An 18,866-nucleotide genomic window follows, 5' to 3' on the forward strand; every position below is an offset into this window, starting at 1 on the left:
CTGGTGGGCAATGGTGTAGAAGCAGCTTGGCCCACTACAGCAAAACAAGTAGTGAGATGTGCATCTTAGTCAACCTGGTGGCTTTGCAGAGACAATGTGTCTCTGGAAAAACTCTCCTCCTACTCAGAAGAGAATTTCACTTCCTGTTCCTTGCATGATTTGTTTCATCCATTTGGTGTAGAAGCAGCAAATTTCAGTGCAGACCAGGACAATGGAGGTTCTTACATCTTCCTCTGAAGCATCTGGTATCGGCAGCTAGCAGAGACAGGATTCGGGATTGGCTGGACCTTGGATCTGATCCAATCCGGCAATCCTTATGCTCCAAACAATATGCAGATAACAGGCCAAAATTCTCTGCTAGTATAAATTGGCACAGTTTTACTGAAGTCAGTGGAGATGCACTAGTTTACACCAATAAAAAATTGACCCAACATCCTTTATATTTCTGTAGCACCTTTTATTCTGAAGGATCCTAAAGTGGTTTAGATCTACAGCTACACAACCATTGAAATGCAATCAACGCTCGGGAGGAGGTGGTAGCTGGTGCACACAGCATGCAGTACAAATGTTGGGGGTAGGACATGTGTTAGTGACAGGGCAATACCTAACTCGTATGAAAAGTGTAATGGGCTCTGTCAGAGCAGAACCCCAGTTTTCAAAGGTTTCCTTTAAACACAGCAAGTTGCACAGATCTCAGTTTATCTTCCTCGGAAAGGTTGAGTTGATTCTGTTTAGATTCCGACCTGCAGTTCCAGGGAGTGAGTATCTGATAGCTGTAATGTCCCCTGACAGAGTGATCACCAGAATTAGCCTGATCAGTACCACAGAGGGTGCAGTAAGTTAGATATAAATACCAAGCAGTCTGTTCACAAAATGGTTAGAGGATGGAGTCAGGATTCCTAGATTCCTATATGCCACTCTGCCACTGACTTGCTGGGGTACCTTCAGCTAGTCATTTCACCTCCCCATGCCTCAGTTTCCTCATCTGTAATACAGGGATGATGATGATGATGATGATACCAACTCACAATTGTAGACCACTTTGAGATCCAGGGTTGAAGAGTGCTATGAAAATGCTAAGTATGATAAGAAAGGTTGCTTTCAGGGATTAAGAAATACAGCAAAATGTATGCCCATCTATCCCTAGGAAAGTGCATTTAATCATATTCTATAGAAAGAAGATGACTATGTAACTAGGGAAGAGAAGCAAATCTGTTAGAACAAAAGAACTATTTTGTGTTGAAATTACAAAATGCAAACCTATGTTCTGCTTTCTGATAATAGAAGCGGCACAGCTGAGATCTAAAACCACATGGGAGACGAAAGACAGCTTTCTTGGCAGGTGATTTTTGATCCAGAATTCCTATTACTAAGTAACTGATTAAGAATACACATTAGGGGTAATACTCAGCTATGGTTATTTAAAAGCAAGTCTTGAAAATTGCCCACCCTGGGAACACTGGCTTCTTTGTTTCCCTATTTGCTGCGACCTCCCCATGCATAAAAAAAAACCTTATTTGTTTTACAGCCCTTGCAACTACCTCTGTGCATCCACGCTTTTTATTATTCCTAGCAAATAACCCATTTAGAGCATTTTAAAATAAATCAATCGAATCAGGAGCTTGGAGGTCAGGCGCCATCTAGTGTCCCACTTGAGACTATAACGGGCACTGATGGCCTGATGAGAAGCCAACTGGGAGTCGCAGAGGCCAGCGCTCACTACAGAGGCAAAGGGAAAGAAGATGGATGACTTGTTTAATGAGCTGAGCACCCAGTGTGCTGGGCCCTTCTGAATATCTAACTCTAAGTGACTGGAGCAAAAATAAATAAATAAAATAAATAAATAAATAAAAAATTAAAAAAAAAAAAAATCACACACGTGGCACAGCCAGGAATTGAACCCAGGTCTCCCAGTCTACTTCTTTAGCCACAAGATGATCCTGCCAACAGTCACTAGTCATCCCCAACACCGATTTGCATGACTGATGCAATTCACCACCACACAGCTCCTTTCACTGGAGGACAGCCAAAACATGGACAAGACAGCTGAAAAGTGATATATTTTTAATTTAACACAAGCTAAAAAAATACACAGAATTGTCCTTCAGAATTTAACCTGTCCACCAAATTTACATTATGAAGTGGTTGTTCCTCACCCTGCAGACATCTATAGATATGCATTTATGTTCCCCTTGGAGCACAAAGTGATATCTGGAAAAGTTTGTACAGTTTACTATTTACCTTTAGACTAAACAGGTCTAAAACTAAACTACGTATACAGATTTGCTCGATTTTAGTCCTCCTTAGTCATAGGTTACATTGCAACACTCAGCAGTTCCTAACAGTAACATGTAGGTCTAGAACTTAAAAGTGACCAGACAATCATTTCACAAAATTCCCTCTGATTCACCAATAGGTAAACTCCTGATCCTACCGAAGTCAGCAGAAGTTTTAACACTGACTTCAGCTGGGCAGGATTTCATGCAATACACAATGGCCCCACAAGAGCTGGATTACAAAGGGCATCTCAGCACACACACAGTTGGAAAGGTCTTTGCTACTGTCTTAACAGTGCCATATTTCTCTCTGATATTTCTAAACAGCCTGTCTTAAAACCATTCCTGCTTCTCCTTTGTCTCTTCATGTTTATTGAAGACTTATTGGTCTTATGAGGCTTTATGGTCTTAGAGGGACATGCTGCACCTTCTAACAAATCCATTCAGGTATGTTTCAGCAATGAAAGGTTCTGCTCAGAGGAAAGTGGGAGCTAGATGGACAAAGCCAAATTTGTAAATTGCTGAACTCATTGCATTTCAGATCAGATTTTCAAAAGGAACTTAAGGGAGGCAGGCAGCCAACTTCCACTGAAATTCATTTTTTTCTTCTCCCCTTCTTAGCTTCTGCAATGTCCAGATAACATCCCAGGGTGGACTGCACTAGTGTCGGCCCATCCAAGGTGCCAGGTTGAGAGGTAAGGTAAGAGCAGTTTGTCAATCAACTATCATTTTGCAAGGTATTTTAAAAACAGGATCGGTTTTGCATATTATATGTATAAATGCCTTTCAGCTGAGGATTTCATAAATGTTGAAGAGGCTAAATGACTTGCATGAAGTAACAGAGCAGGTCAGTGGTATGAGTGGTAACAGAACCCAAGTGGTCCTGACTTCCAGTCCCCTATTCTAAATCATTAGACTTACTTTAAAATGTAAAATATTAAAAACTTTTCAGACAATATATGGTACGCCATTTCTCTTTTCCTTCCGCCAGGGCTCCAGCAGCTATCTGGCTGATGAGATGATACTAGGGTAATTCATCATCATTAGGCCCAAGATGTGGAAAATACACCAAGTAAGTTGCAAACTTAATAAGAAAAACTGGCTTAATATTAAATAAGACTTTGCCTTCTACTGCAATGAGTTGATTAGAAGTGCCAAAAATGGCTAGGTTGGGTCTTATTCTCCACTGACTTGAACATACCACTTGCACTTGTGCTAAATGAATGTGAAATGCTGACACTGATTTGGCAGCATATTACATTCACTTTGCACAGGTGCAGAGCAGTGGTGAATCAGGACCATTGGTTCCTATAATTCTTTACAACACCCTCATTGTGTGTATTCAGCATGTAATGGAATAGAAGGTTTCTGCAGATCACCTTCATCAATGAAAGGAAAGCAAGTTTGAAATACTTAAGCTGTTGCATAAGTAGAAGGGATTCTTCATAACGTCTAAAATCACTTCTTTCCCCCACTGATCATAACACCCTTTGGAATATCAGAAAATTAATTTTCTGAGGTTCTTAATCTTCTTCTTTCCATTGGACCCACATGGGTTTGTTACTATAGGGTTGCTCATGGGTGACTGTACAACTTTTCTCCCTCCCTGGAAAAGTAACACTTGGTTTGGAAGAAAAACACAGAATTCAAGTATAATTCACTAAAATACCTCAGTTACATTTTTGGCCTTCCAGGTTTGACACACAGGTTTGCCGATTGTTTTGTTTGTTCTTTTAATGGCAAGCAGCATAATCAGGCCCAAGCTGGTCGCAAATAAATAAGAAATCCTGGATTGGTAGTGGAGGGAGATGGCAAAGCTTCAGATCACAGAGTCTTTATAAAAGCCTTTACCTGTGCAGGAAAGAGAGCACCTTTTATAAAAGTGAAATTTATCAGACTCCACAAAAAGCATGCAACAAAAACCTAAGTAGTTCTACATTTCATTCAAAACAATCTATTTGCTAAGGAGTTATCACAAGGACTTCAAAGTTAGACTATTTTCTTAGGAATACTGATAGAGCAAAAAGCTTTAGCAGGTCTTAAAATTTATGACCTGGAGGGGGTCAATGAAGAAGATATCACTATTTTCATTGCAGTACTGCTCAAAGTTCACGATCAAGCTCAAGGCCCCCCATTGTGGCAGGCGCTGTACAAACACACATGAAGATTACAAACAAGCATACAATTTTTCATATACATTTTAGAGGACAGGCAGTAACATTGCAGTGTACTCATATTTAATATGTCTGTGAAATGTAACTCGTTTAATAGACTCATACCTACATGAATGCGTTACACACAAAATATTGGTAGAATACAATCCCACCAATGTATTCCCAAGGAAAATACCAGTATTTCCCCTCTAGCAAGCCAGCCACCACATCAATACAACCCTATAAAAGGAAGAATAATACTATCTTCTGTGTTTGCACAGTGCCTCGTGCAATGGATTCCTGGTCCATGACTGTGGCTCCTAGGTACCTATCACAATACAAGTAGTAATAATAAAAATTGACAAACATTATCCTACTCTTAAACAAACAAGCCTCCACTATGGACTTCCTGGCAGAATTCACGGTGTATTTTCACTGATCAGAGAAGTAATATTGTCATCTTCTATTTATTCAGGCTCCTCAAAGATAAGAGGAGCTATAGTTTCAAAATCTATTCAGTGGGATCATTTTTCTCCAGTACTGAAATGCAGTGCCTCTGGGGTGAAACCCGTCAGCTGTTTAACAGCTTACAAAAATGCTATGGTTTAGGGTAGGAAATTGGAAAATCATATCCAATAGCAACTTCAGTGGGAATTTCCATAGATAGCATGTTATTACCTGAAACGGCATGTAGCCAAGAGGTGAGAACTATGCCTTTCACGAAGTGTGACATTGAAGATCTCACAGCAATCAGGCCTTTCGTTTTATGTCTTATCTAGAAGTCATCACCTCTAGCAGCACAGCATCTCTTAATACCAAGCCTGGATGCTGGAGACAGCAGCTAACATACACATACAGCACCTGCAGATCTCTTGCCCAATTGCTGACCCCGCCTGATCGATTAGCTTGTGGGATGAAATGGGATCAGAGTGTAAGGTGATATTGCGGCAGGGACAGTCCCAGCTGATAGGACAGTACGTAACAGATGGCTATTAGAAGGAGAAAGACTTGCAAAGGAAAAAGAAAATATTCCTCATTCTCACAGAACACCTCTAATTCTGCATTTCACATGAATAGCAAAAATGAGCTGGTGTCATCTCTGCTTACTTTCCTCATGAGCTCCTCTTGTTCAGCTGGGTCATCCTCAAAATCATTATTGACATCAAGCACAAGGACTGGAGCATTCCTTAGGTTTTCAAAGTGAACCCTGAAGATAACAACAAGAACTGAACAAAAGGCTTATTAGTGTACCTCTGGGGATAGGTAAGAGACAATATGCCCAGACACAGGACAGATGTGTCACACCACTGCTTCAGAGTAAGTTTATTTTATCATAAGAAGGATGCCTGCTGCATATAGACTTTCACCATCATTAAAAGAAAAACAAAGAAACAAAAACACAACACTCCTCCAGCTGCAGAGAACAAGTCCCTTCCCCCTTGCCGCATCAAAAGAGATGATTTCCAAGCAAAGGGCTTGATGCTGAGAGATACCTGGAAGCTTCCACTTCCATTGGCATCAGCACCTAAGACGGTAGAGTCCTCTCCTTGCTTCCAAGCAAGATTCCTACACCCTGTTGGGACTCCAAGATTCAATAAATTACCAGCACATTATACAAGCAATACCTAGGGTACGAGTATGGAAAGGAAGGGGTCACCTTAGATTTTCATGAGGTAGATGAGCTTCCTCCCTCTTCTGAGGCCCATCGTGAATTTTGTTATACCCTATTGGTATCTGGGAAGGGAACATGCCTAATAAAGTAGAGGACTGGAAACCCAAACCCTTGGGTTCTATCACTGTTTGGTTGTGATACCTTGGGCAAGTCGCTTCATTTCTGTGAGCTGGATCTTGCTGTGTGGTAGGAAATGTGATGAAATGAGTAGTCAGTAGAGAAGCCCCAGAGGCAGCAGCCCCTTGGCTATCTGACTGTAGTTGAGTTAGAGTGGTCTCTGGAAGGAACTACAGGATTTGGTGTGACGGAGAGAAGCACAAGTAACAAAGAGGAGCCTACTGCTGAAAGAGACGAGCCTGCTGAAATGTCCTTAGAAGATTGTGTTTGGTGTCATTAAGATTGATGGCAGAAAGCTGGCTGGGTAACCTAGGGAGGGTTACCCATAACAGAGGGAACTGACTAAGCAAGGAATGAAGAAGGGTGGTGGACAGCTGGAGGCATCAGGGAGAGGATCTCTAGGGTTGGGAATGGGTACCAGATTATACGGGCAGGAGGGTGGTAGGGAGCTAGGCCGCAAATTAAAACAGGCACCTCTGCACAGCAGAAGATATATTATTCACCCATTTAAAGAGCCAGGCTTGCATGGCCGAGACTCTGTAAGCCATTGCTATTGTCACTTACTCGGTGGTTTTCTTTACTAGCCAGTTTTCATGCTGAGTGTGAAGCTGCTCCAGATACTTCAGCTGGATCGCCTTCTCCTCAGGCCTCCCCCTTTGGTGCAATCGCTCCAGACATTTCTGAAGGGAGGAAATGACAGCTCCTCCATTAGCGTGACCCACTCATTTACTCCACAAGACTCAATGAGGTCTGCTTTGCAAACTCAACCACATTTGGATGGGGCCAATGGGTATGGGGCACTTCAGATAACAGCAGCAGTTCAAATTCAGCATTAGGCAGCTGAAAAGAGAGATGCAGCCACACAAAGTAGGGATGGCTTCACATGACAGACTAGTTAGAAGTCACAATAACTGTCTAGGGCCAGATGTTTAGTGGGCATGTAAGGACTTGACCTTTCATCCACTGGAGTCAGGGGCAAAATTCCATTAACATCATTACGAGCACAACTGGGCCCCATACTTGGAATGTTAACACACACACACACACACACATAGTGCTAGAAGGGTAGCAACTTGTGTCAGCGTTGACAGATACAGCTCTGGAAGAAGCTGAATCCAGCCATCCTCAGCTAGAGAAAGAGCCAACACGATGCACCAGGAGGAAGCCCTGAGAGAAGCCATCCATCCATAAAAACAGTCTATATTCCCCCAATCCTCAAAGTACTTTCCCATATACTGAGGCTAAGCCTTTAAAAAACAAGTGCAAGGAATAGCTGTTTGGAACTAAGGCTGCATAGTCAGCACTACATAACAGAGGGAATGGATTTTCCCTCTGGGTTACAGAATAAGTTCTTAGAAGAAAATGACCCTCGCTGGAGAGGCAATGTGATCATAGAATCACAGAAGATTAGGGTTTGAAGAGACCTCAGGAGGTCATCTAGTCCAACCCCCTGCTCAAAGCAGGACCAACACCCACTAAATCATCCCAGCCAAAGCTCTGTCAAGACGGGCCTTAAAAACCTCTAAGGATGGAGATTCCACCACCTCCCTAGGGAACCCATTCCAGTGCTTCACCACCCTCCTAGTGAAATAGTGTTTCCTAATATCCAACCTAGACCTCCCCCACTGCAACTTGAGACCATTGCTTCTTGTTCTGTCGTCTGCCACCACTGAGAACAGCCGAGCTCCACCCTTCTCTGGAACCCCCCTTCAGGTAGTTGAAGGCTGCTATCAAATCCCCCCTCACTCTTTTCTTCTGCAGACTAAATAACCCCAGGTCCCTCAGCCTCTCTTCATAAGTCACGTGCCCTGGCCCCCTAATAATTTTCGTTGTCCAACGCTGGACTTTCTCCAATTTGTCCACATCCCTTCTGTAGTGGGGGGGACCAAAACTGGACGCAATACTCCAGGTGTGGCCTCACCAGTGCCAAATAGAGGGGAATAATCACTTCCCTCAATCTGCTGACAATGCTCCTACTAATACAGCCCAATATGCCATTGGCCTTCTTGGCAACAAGGGCACACCGCTGACTCATATCCAGCTTCTCATCCACTGTAATCCCGAGCTCCTTTTCTGCAGAACTACTGTTTAGCCATTCGGTCCCCAGCCTGTAACGGTGCATGGGATTCTTCCTTCCTAAGTGCAGAACTCTGCTCTTGTCCTTGTTGAATCTCAGATTTCTTTTGGCCTAATCCTCCAATTTGTCTAGGTCACTCTGGACCCTATCCCTACCCTCCAGCATATCTACCTCTCCCCCCAGCTTAGTGTCATCTGCGAATTTGCTGAGAGTGCAATTAATCCCATCATCCAGATCACTAATAAAGATGTTGAACAAAACTGGCCCCAAGACCGACCCCTGGGGCACTCCTCTTGATACCGGCTGCCAACTAGACATCGAGCAGTTGATCAATACCCATCGAGCCTGACAATCAAGCCAGCCTTCTATCCACTTTATAGTCCATTCATCCAATCCATACTTTTTAAACTTGCTGGCAAGAATACTGTGGGAGACCATACCAAAAGCTTTGCTAAAGTCAAGATATATCACGTCCACCACTTTCCTCATATCCACGCAGCCAGTTATCTCATCATAGAAGGCAATCAGGTTGACTTGCCCTTGGTGAATCCATGTTGACTGTTCCTGATCACCTTCCTCTCCTCCAAGTGCTTCAAAATGGATTCCTTGAGGACCTGCTCCGTGATCATGCCTGCTCCATGATTTTGTGAATCCAGTTCACAGACCCCTAAATTGGCACTTAAGAGATTTGGGTTCTATTCCTGATTCTGCTACTGATCTGCCGTGTAAACTCAGCCAAGTAACTGAACTCTTTGTGCCTCAGTTTCCCCTCCCACCCTTTGTCTTGTCTGCTTAGTGTAAGTTCTTCAGAAAAGGTACTGTCTCTCACTATTTATACATATAGTGCCTTGCACACTGGGGCCTCAATCTTGGTCTTCCAGGAGCTACCATAATACAACTAGTGACTGACCTCAACTACTCACCGCTTTCCTGCCTTGAGCAGTTGCAAACTGTGTCAAGAACCCTACAGTGAGAGCTCAGAGCAGTTAAGGAGGTTATTTACAGAAGGATGTGCCAGAATTATACTAGGACAGGTAAATAAGTTGGCAATCACAGGAATCCCTAGTGCAGACAAGTCCTTAGGTGTATTGATTTTTACCCTCTTACATTTCTGGAGCCTTTCAGAGACACCCTCCCCCCATTAATTGCTGGGCTATTATCACCATTTTATACATTGGGAACTGAGGCACAGGGATTAATTGATTTGACCCAAATTACACAGTAAGGCTGGGAGTTGAATCCAGACTTCTTGAGTCCCAGTCTGAAAGCAAGGCCAGCCTTCAATGCAGCCACTAGAGATGATTTTAGTTAGTTCCCAGTCATGCTCTCAGTTACCTTTGGAGTTGCCTGGAGATACAGAAAGCCATGCAGAGCAATTCGATCCCCGAACTCTTGTAGGAGGAAGGTGTGCAAGTCCTGGTAAATGGTCCATTCGATCTCAGCGAGGTGGCCAAGCTCAAAGAGATTTTTAGCAAAGATGTACCTAGGGAAAGAAGGACAAAAGAGAACAGCAAGTAAATTAAACCTGCCTAAACAAACTCCCTGCAGTTCTAGAATGACAACGTGCACTTTAAGTGAGGTAGGATCCATAATGCACCAGGCGCTGCACTGACATGTAGGACGACATGGCCCCTGCTCCAAGAGGTCGTCTCGACAGCATAGATTTAACACAAACATTTCAGTACCCAGAGAAGAGAGCTGAGCTGGGCTTTTTCAGACAGTGTCACACTAGATAGCAGAACAGTTACTCGAGGGTTTTTCTATTGTTCATTATCTTAGTTCTGGACCAGGTAGTGCAGTTGTAGCTGTGTTGATCCCAGGATATTGGGCTGTCAGACCCTGGAGGATGAAGGCATGTTTATCTACAGAACAGGGATGGAGTGGACAGTGGCAGGGGGAGCTTCCCCCTTACTCCACCCTGCCAATGCACCTCAAACTTGACTTGTAGGGACCCATTGTGATAATAGGGCCTATAAATATACTCCTAGTCCTGAGTTTAATTGTAAGAAGAGAGTGAAAGTTCATGTGATGTCCCAATAACCTATAATAACAAATATTGATGGGAAACGGCACAAAAAGGAGACAGAAAAACTGACACAGTCTAAACAAAAATGGCCTACTGATACAGTTCTCAAGGATTGTTGAAATCATGCTTGTGGGGGAAAAAAATGGGTGAAGAGTATGTGGAGCTGGACTTGAGTGAACCAAAATTGGTGTGTCAGCTATTAGGCCTAATTGGTGGAGAAAATAATGAGGAAATGGGCTATTCCACACATTACTCCCTTGTTGGGTCCTTACAAATAGAGAATTTTGAGGGTAGGGTGGGGACACTCAAAGAGCCAATGGAGGCTACTGAAGCAAGACTCGCCGTCAGGACTGCCACCACTACCACTTCCTGCGACCTTGGGCCTTTGTGTTTCGAATTCTGCTGGAGCTGACAGAAGTGGTGATGTCATTTGGGTTCCTCCCTCTGGCCTGGTTTGGTCAGAACATCTCTCACCTCACAATCTGGGATGAGTTATTACCACCTAAGAGCCTGTAAAGCAAGATTGCTTTTTCTTCTCAACTGATTGCAACAAAGAGCAGCTTTGGCCTATATCAACAAGCTTTTCTTTCCTCCCAAAAAGAAGAGTTACTGCCGTTTTGGATACCATCTAAGGCTTTGTCTACACTAGCACTTTTGTCAGCAAAACTTTTGTCGGTCTGGAGTGTGTGTGTAACATAAGTTACACGACAAAAGTGCCGGCGTGGACAGCGCTATATGACAGAGAGATGCTCTCCTGCCAACATAGCTACTGCCGCTCATTCAGAGTGGTTTAATTATGCCGGCAGGAGAGCTCTCTCCTCCCGGCACAGAGCAGTTACACGGAAGACCTTAGAGTGGCGCAGCTGGAGCGATACAGCTGTGCCACCGTAAGGTCTGCAGTGTAGACACAGCCTAAGAGGCTATCAAACAAAGGGCTTTTCCTTTTACACCTCTCTCTAGCAAAGGGAAAGGGAACGAGAAATGTTGTTAAATTAAAGCCTTATTTAATACTTTACATTTCAAATACTTTAACTGTTTTTCCTTCTTTTCTGGATTTTTAATGGTGTTTGCGCTATAGTGCTAAGCAGGCTGAGGTCTCTGTATACCAAACCCCGAACCTTGTTTAAGACTGTTTAGTGTTGGATGGTGACTGGGTTATGTTAATACCTTTGGCCCATATGTTCTCCACTTAAATTAATAGAACAGGCCTTCTCTAGGGTTGGGAAGGGAGTTGTCTCTCGTTGGACCATTCAGTCTTTTTACCTGTCTGCTGAGACTGACAGCGATGAGGAGTTCAGATAGTACCAACCCTGTTGGCTGTGTGGTGTGATGTAAAGCCCTCCGTCCCCACCCCAGCTGCAGCAACTCGTTTCACACAGACCACCAACTGGCATGACATAAGATAGTAACAATTTTTGGTCACTAGTGACCTAAGCGTGATTTGAAACAGTGCCCTAAAGTTGTAAGGCTCAATTAACTCATTACCAATCCCCTCAGACATTTAATTCCAACACATTTAAGTGAAAATAGGTTTCCCAGACTGCGATACGTGATTGGTATCATACATTAACTTTCCCCTTCTAGAAGAGCTTAATCCCCAGAACTGAAAAGGTGTTAACCCCCTCCCTCACTGTCTGCAGGCAAAAGCTGTGGAAATGGGTCTTGGAGCATGGCCTCAAGATTAACAAATTTTGGTTAAAAGAATGAGGAGTTTTGGTTGCGTCTTTGGAGTGGTCCCACTTTAAACTCTCTACTGCAGGACCCTTCGCTGCAATGCTGGCCTCGAATTACAGAGATGCTACTAAAACAGCCAGCTACTTTTTTTTTTTTTTTTAAATAGTGAATTATAATTAGGGGTTATATTTTTCCACACACCATGAATTCCTTCCCTATTTCACAAGTCTCAGCCCAAAGCGTTTGCTTCAAACACAGTTTGTGCTTCTCTTATGTAATGTTCACACTTCCCTCACTTTCAGCACATGCATAAACATAGTTTATCATCTCACCTCCAATCCACTTCATCAAGGCATCTGGAATAAGTGACCCTTTAGCCAGATTTATTGCCAACATATTCCGAATAGCCTAGAAGGCATTACATCATAGGAGACACCTCTTTGGAAAACAAACACTTCTAGTATACCTCATGCTCCACTTCATACAACTGGGCAGACAGAAAATCTTGTAATTCCCATTTTTCAAGTTAACATCTGTTTAAACACGGCAAGTCCCATTATCTGACAGGAGCTACAAAAATGTATCATCAAGCTCCTTCCAAGTACACACATGAAACTTTAATTAAATGAGTGAGGATGGTTCTTTTTGGTCTGCAACATGAATGGCAATTAGCAACTCAAAATACATGTTCAACTAGGTTCTAAAGATTGTTTCTTTGAAATCATATGAATGGAAACATTTAAATGAATTTTATATAAACCTTTAAATTAACCACTTTAATTAACATTCTTCTGCTGTGCTGGAAAACCAACCACAACAGCATCAAGTTAATGCAAGAGAATCAGGAAATGAAACTGACTACAGCACATCAAACACCACAGATCGGCTTTAACTAGTCCTTGGAACTCAAGAATATTTAGTTTACTGGCCAAGCTTTTCGTTTATCCTTTAGAAATGAACTGCTGAGAATGGTGGCAGTCAGTGTGCTTGCTTCATGTGGAACAAAGTCTGCTTAGCCCTGGTCTATACTAGGAGTTGAGGTCGAATTTAGCAGCATTAAATCGATTTAACCATGCACCCGTCCACACGACGAAGCCCTTTTTTTTGACTTAAAGGGCTCTTAAAATCGATTTCCTTACTCCACCCCCAAAAAGGGGATTAGCACTGAAATTGGCCTTGCTGGGTTGAATTTGAGGTACTGTGGACGCAATTAGACGGTATTGGCCTCCGGGAGCTATCCCAGAGTGCTCCATTGTGACCACTCTGGACAGCACTCTCAACTCAGATGCACTGGCCAGGTAGACAGGAAAAGGCCGCAAACTTTTGAATTTCAATTTCCTGTTTGGCCAGCGTGGCAAGCTGCAGGTGACCATGCAGAGCTCATCAGCAGAGCTGACCATGATGGAGTCCCAGAATCGCAAAAGAGCTCCAGCATAGACCGAACGGGAGGTACGGGATCTGATCGCTGTATGGGGAGAGGAATCCGTGCTATCAGAACTACGTTCCAGTTTTCGAAATGCCAAAGCATTTGTCAAAACCTCCCAGGGCATTAAGGACAGAGGCCATAACAGGGACCCAAAGCAGTGCCGTGTGAAACTTTAAGGAGCTGAGGCAAGCCTACCAGAAAACCAGAGAAGCAAACGACCACTTCGGGTCAGAGCCCAAAACATGCCACTTCTATGATGAGCTGAATGCCATTTTAGGGGGTTCAGCCACCACTACCCCAGCCGTGTTGTTTGACTCCTTCAATGGAGATGGAGGCAACAAGGAAGCAGGTTTTGGGGATGAGGAAGATGATGATGATGAGGTTGTAGATAGCTCACAGCAAGCAAGCAGAGAAACCGGTTTTCCCGACAGCCAGGAACTGTTTCTCACCCTGGACCTGGAGCCAGTACCCCCCGAACCCACCCAAGGCTGCCTCCCGGACCCACCAGGCGGAGAAGGGACCTCTGGTGAGCGTAGCTTTTAAAATACTATACATGGTTTAAAAGCAAGCATGTTTAATGATTAATTTGCCCTGGCATTCGTGGCTCTCTTGGATATACTCCCAAAGCCTTTGAAAAAAGTTTCTGGGGTGGGCAGCCTTATTCCATCCACCACGGTAGGACACTTTACCACTCCAGGCCAGTAGCACGTACTCGGGAATCATTGTAGAACAAAGCATTGCAGTGTATGTTTGCTGGCGTTCAAACAACATCCGTCCTTTATCTCTCTGTGTTATCCTGAGGAGAGTGATATCATTCATGGGCACCTGGTTGACATAGGGTGCTTTTCTTAAGGGGACATTCAGAGGTGCCCATTCCTGCTGGGCTGTTTGCCTGTGGCTGAACAGAAACGTTCCCTGCTGTTAGCCACAGGGAGGGGGAGGCAAAATGTGACCTTGGAGCGAAAGCACATGTGCTATGTATGTAATGTTAACAGCAAGGTTTACTGTGAAAGAGCGTACCCATTGTTCTATAAAATTTGTCTTTTTAAATACCACTGTCCCTTTTTTTTCCCCTCCACCAGCTGCATGTGTTTCAAGGATCACAGGATCTTTTCCTTCCCAGAGGCTAGCGAAGATTAGAAGGCCAAAAAAACACACTCGCGATTAAATGTTCTCTGAGCTTATGCTGTCCTCCCACACTGACAGAGCACAGGCAAATGCATGGAGGTAGACAATGTCAGAGTGCAGGAAAGCACAAAATGACCAGGTGGAGAAGTGGCGGGCTGAAGCTGAAAGGTGATGGCAGCGTGATGAGAGGAGGCAGGATTCAATGCTGAGGCTGCTGGAGGATCAAACTAATATGCTCCAGCATATAGTTGAGCTGCAGGAAAGGCAACAGGAGCACAGACTGCCGCTACAGCCCCTGTGTAACCAACCGCCCTCCTCCCCAAGTTCCATAGCCTCCTCACCCAGATGCCCAAGAACGCGGTGGGGGGGCCTCCAGCCACCCAGCCACTCCACCCCAGAGGATTGCCCAAGCAACAGAAAGCTAGCATTCAATAAGTTTTAAACTTTTAAAGTGCTGTGTGGCCTTGTCCTTCCCTCCTCCACCACCTCTCCTGGTGCTACCTTGGTAGTTATCCCCCTATTTGTGTGATGTATGAATAAAGAATGCATGAATGTGAAGCAACAATGACTTTATTGCCTCTGCAAGTGGTGATCAAAGGGAGGAGGGAAGGGTGGTTAGCTTACAGGGAAGTAGAGTGAACCAAGGGGTGGGGGGTTTCATCAAGGAGAAACAAACAGAACTTTCACACCATAGCCTGGCCAGTCATGAAACTGGTTTTCAAAGCTTCTCTGATGTGCACCGCGCCCTCCTGTGCTCTTCTAACCACGGTGGTGTCTGGCTGTGCGTAACCAGCAGCCAGGCGATTTGCCTCAACCTCCCACCTCACCATAAACGTCTCCCCCCTACTCTCACAGATATTGTGGAGCTCATAGCAAGCAGTAATAACAGTAGGTATTGGTTTCACTGAGGTCTAACCGAGTCAGTAAACTGCGCCAGCGCGCTTTTAAACATCCAAATGCACATTCTACCACCATTCTGCACTTGCTCAGCCTGTAGTTGAACAGCTCCTGACTACTGTCCAGGCTGCCTGGGTATGGCTTCATAAGCCATGGCATTAAGGGGTAGGCTGGGTCCCCAGGGATAACTACAGGCATTTCAACATCCCCAATGGTTATTTTCTGGTCTGGGAAGAAAGTCCCTTCCTGCAGCTTTTGAAACAGACCAGAGTTCCTGAAGATGCGAGCATCATGTACCCTTCCTGGCCATCCCACGTTGATGTTGGTGAAACGGCCCTTGTGATCCACCAATGCTTGCAGCACTATTGAAAAGTACCTCTTGCAGTTTACGTACTCGCCGGCTTGGTGCTCCGGTGCCAAGATAGGGATATGGGTTCCGTCTATCGCCCCACCACAGTTAGGAAATCCCATTACAGCAAAGCCATCCACTACGACCTGCACATTTCTCAGGGTCACTACCCTTGATATCAGCAGATCTTTGACTGCGTTGGCTACTTGCATCACAGCAGTCCCCACAGTAGATTTGCCCACTCCAAATTGATTCCCAACTGACCGGTAGCTGTCTGGCGTTGCAAGCTTCCACAGGGCTATCGCCACTCCCTTCTCAACTGTGAGGGCTGCTCTCATCTTGGTATTCTTGTGCCTCAGGCAGGGGAAAGCAAGTCACAAAGTTCCATGAAAGTGCCCTTACGCATGTGAAAGTTTTGCAGCCACTGGGAATTGTCCCAGACCTGCAACACTATGTGGTCCCACCAGTCTGTGCTTGTTTCCCGGGCCCAGAATCGGCGTTCCACCGCACGACTTGCCCCATTAGCACCATGATGCCCACACTGCAAGGGCCTGTGGTTTGAGAGAAGTCTGTGTCCATGTCCTCATCACTCCCGTCACCGCGCTGATGTCGCCTACTCGCCTGGTTTCGCTTTGCCAGGTTCTGGTGCTGCATATACTGCTGGATAATGCGTGTGGTGTTTAATGTGCTCCTAATTGCCAAAGTGATCTGAGCGGGCTCCATGCTTGCCATGGTATGGCATCTACACAGAAAAAAGGCATGGAATGATTGTAGGCCGTTGCCCTGAGGGAGGGAGGGGCGACTGACGCCATGGCTTACAGTGTAGGCTTACAGGGAATTAAAATTAACAAAGGGGGTGGCTTTGCGAGAAACTGAATGGCCCCCTCAAGGATAGAACTCAAAACTGGGTTTAGCAGGCCATTGATTTCACAGAGGGAGGGAGGAGAAAATGAATACAAAACAAATCTGGTCTATTTCTTGTTTTGAGCCACTTCATCTATCTTTATACATCTTGCTGGCACCAGACTTTGCAGTACGACCGCTAGCCATCGTCATCTCCTGGGTGCTCGGCAGAAGACAGTGCAGTATGACTACTGGCTATCGTCTTCTGCTAGCTGCAGATTAAAAGACAGCACACTGCCAGTGGGACTCAAATTGCCATGAGACGAAACAAGGGAAATGACCTGGCTGAGTCACTCCCATGTTTGCCCAGGTGCCCAGTTAGAGCACCCAGGACTACGTCGACGACGGCTACCACTCATACTGCACTGTCTGCTGCCAAAAGGTAATAAACTGCTGCTGTGTAGCAATGCAGTACCACGTCGGCCAGCACCCAGGAGACATACGGTGACGGTTAGCTGAGCGGGCTCCATGCTTGCTGTGGTATGGCGTCTGCACAGGTAACTCAAGAAAAAAAGGTGCAAAACGATTGTCTGCCCTTGCTTTCATGGAGGGAGGGAGGGAACGGGGGCCTGACGATACGTACCCAGAACCACCCGCAACAATGTTTTAGCCCCATCAGGCACTGGGATTTCTACCCAGAATTCAAATGGGCGGTAGAGACTGCGGGAACTGTGGGATAGCTACCCACAGTGCAATGCTCCAGAAGTCGACAGTTGCCTCGGTACTGTGGACACACTCTGCTGACTACATGCACTTAGAGCATTTGTGTGGGGACACACACTACGAGCGTATAAAAACGCTTTCTACAAAACCGACTTCTATAAATTCGACCTAATTTCGTAGTGTAGACATACCCATAGTCATACTGGTAACTACAATGGAGTTACTTCCAATTTACACCAGAGTAAATGAAAGCAGTGTGAACACGTATGAACTGCTCCAATGAAAATCATGTCAAACATTCATAAATATCATGTGCATATTACATAAACCCATGACGTTTGAGGCATCAGCAAGATAATTTCGTTTGACCTTTTTAACCTAAATGAATCAGGCCACCATTTTATTGCTCACCTGAATGATCCTTTAAGGCAGAGTTCCATGTACACCTAAGAGTGAAACTGACCAGGCTACTTTCATTCCCTGAGCTGAGGGAGTTGTAAATTGGAAGCAAGAAAAATAATGAAAAACAAATTTGAATCTGAAAATCCAACCACCTCTTGTGTTCCCTCTCTTAGGTATTTATAGGACACCAATTACCACTGAATCGGTTATTAATAACATATGTGATTTTCTTTTTTAAATATCAGTTTCAAGTTCATGTTGACAGTAGGACTTTAGCCTATTCAAGTGCCAGATGGACTGCGTTATCATCTCATCACTAGTCCAGAATACACCCTGAATGTGTGTTTGATTTCTGAGAGCCTTGAACACATGCAGATTTGTGCATCAGAGATCTAGAATTCAACCATTAATCCAACGTTTTCTGCTGCTCCCGTAGGTGCCAAGACACATAATCTGGGGCAGTTTATGGAAGGATGATCTTGTTAAGGCACTTGACTAGGACTCAGGAGACCTGAATTCAAGTCCCACCTCTACTGCAATCTTGGGTTCAGTAAAACCGTGGGTTCAGTTCACCAATACCCTGCACTTTGTGCAGTCATTTACACTAGGGCATGGCCAGCATGAAATTCTACCCCTCTGTTCTGATGGCATTTTACATTTATTTTATATTGGTGTAAGTGACAACACAAGGTGCAGAAGAGCAATGAATCTGGCTCTTCAGCTCTGTGCCTCAGTTTCCCCATATGTAAAACAGAGGTAGAATCATAGAATATCAGGGTTGGAAGGGACCTCAGGAGGTCATCTAGTCCCACCCCCTGCTCAAAAGCAGGACCCATACCCAATTAAATCATCCCAGCCAGGGCTTTGTCAAGCCTGACCTTAAAAACTTCTAAGGAAGGAGATTCCACCACCTCCCTAGGCAACGCATTCCAGTGTTTCACCACCCTCCTAGTGAAAAAGTTTTTCCTAATATCCAACCTAAACCTCCCCCACTGCAACTTGAGACCATTACTCCTTGTCCTGTCCACTTCCACCACTGAGAATAGTCTAGAACCATCCTCTCTGGAACTACCTCTCAGGTAGTTGAAAGCAGCTATCAAATC

The 18,866-nt window shown here is 44.6% G+C and overlaps 1 protein-coding gene across 10 annotated transcripts in view; it reads right to left on the reverse strand.

The window, feature by feature from the left end:
• Positions 1 to 453: 453 nt before the first annotated feature.
• DGUOK (deoxyguanosine kinase) overlaps positions 454 to 18,866 on the reverse strand; it is a 28,082-nt gene continuing 9,669 nt past the window's right edge. For 5 of the 10 annotated variants that reach the window (XM_073325188.2, XM_073325187.2, XM_078850645.1 and 2 more), the window contains 4 exons: positions 9,631 to 9,778; positions 6,783 to 6,898; positions 5,537 to 5,636; positions 2,050 to 4,127 (listed from right to left, as the gene is read on the reverse strand). In XM_073325188.2, the coding sequence (XP_073181289.1) occupies positions 4,101 to 4,127; positions 5,537 to 5,636; positions 6,783 to 6,898; positions 9,631 to 9,778 (391 nt within the window). In that variant the 3' untranslated portion in view covers positions 2,050 to 4,100. Of the gene's footprint in view, positions 1,077 to 2,049; positions 4,128 to 5,536; positions 5,656 to 6,782; positions 6,899 to 9,630; positions 9,779 to 18,866 lie in introns of those variants that run through there. The other 5 variants (XR_013635055.1, XR_013635054.1, XR_013635053.1 and 2 more) reach the window with 5 other exon arrangements.

This window comes from Lepidochelys kempii, chromosome 26 (genome assembly GCF_965140285.1).
Source record: "Lepidochelys kempii isolate rLepKem1 chromosome 26, rLepKem1.hap1, whole genome shotgun sequence".
NCBI lineage: Eukaryota > Metazoa > Chordata > Testudines > Cheloniidae > Lepidochelys > Lepidochelys kempii.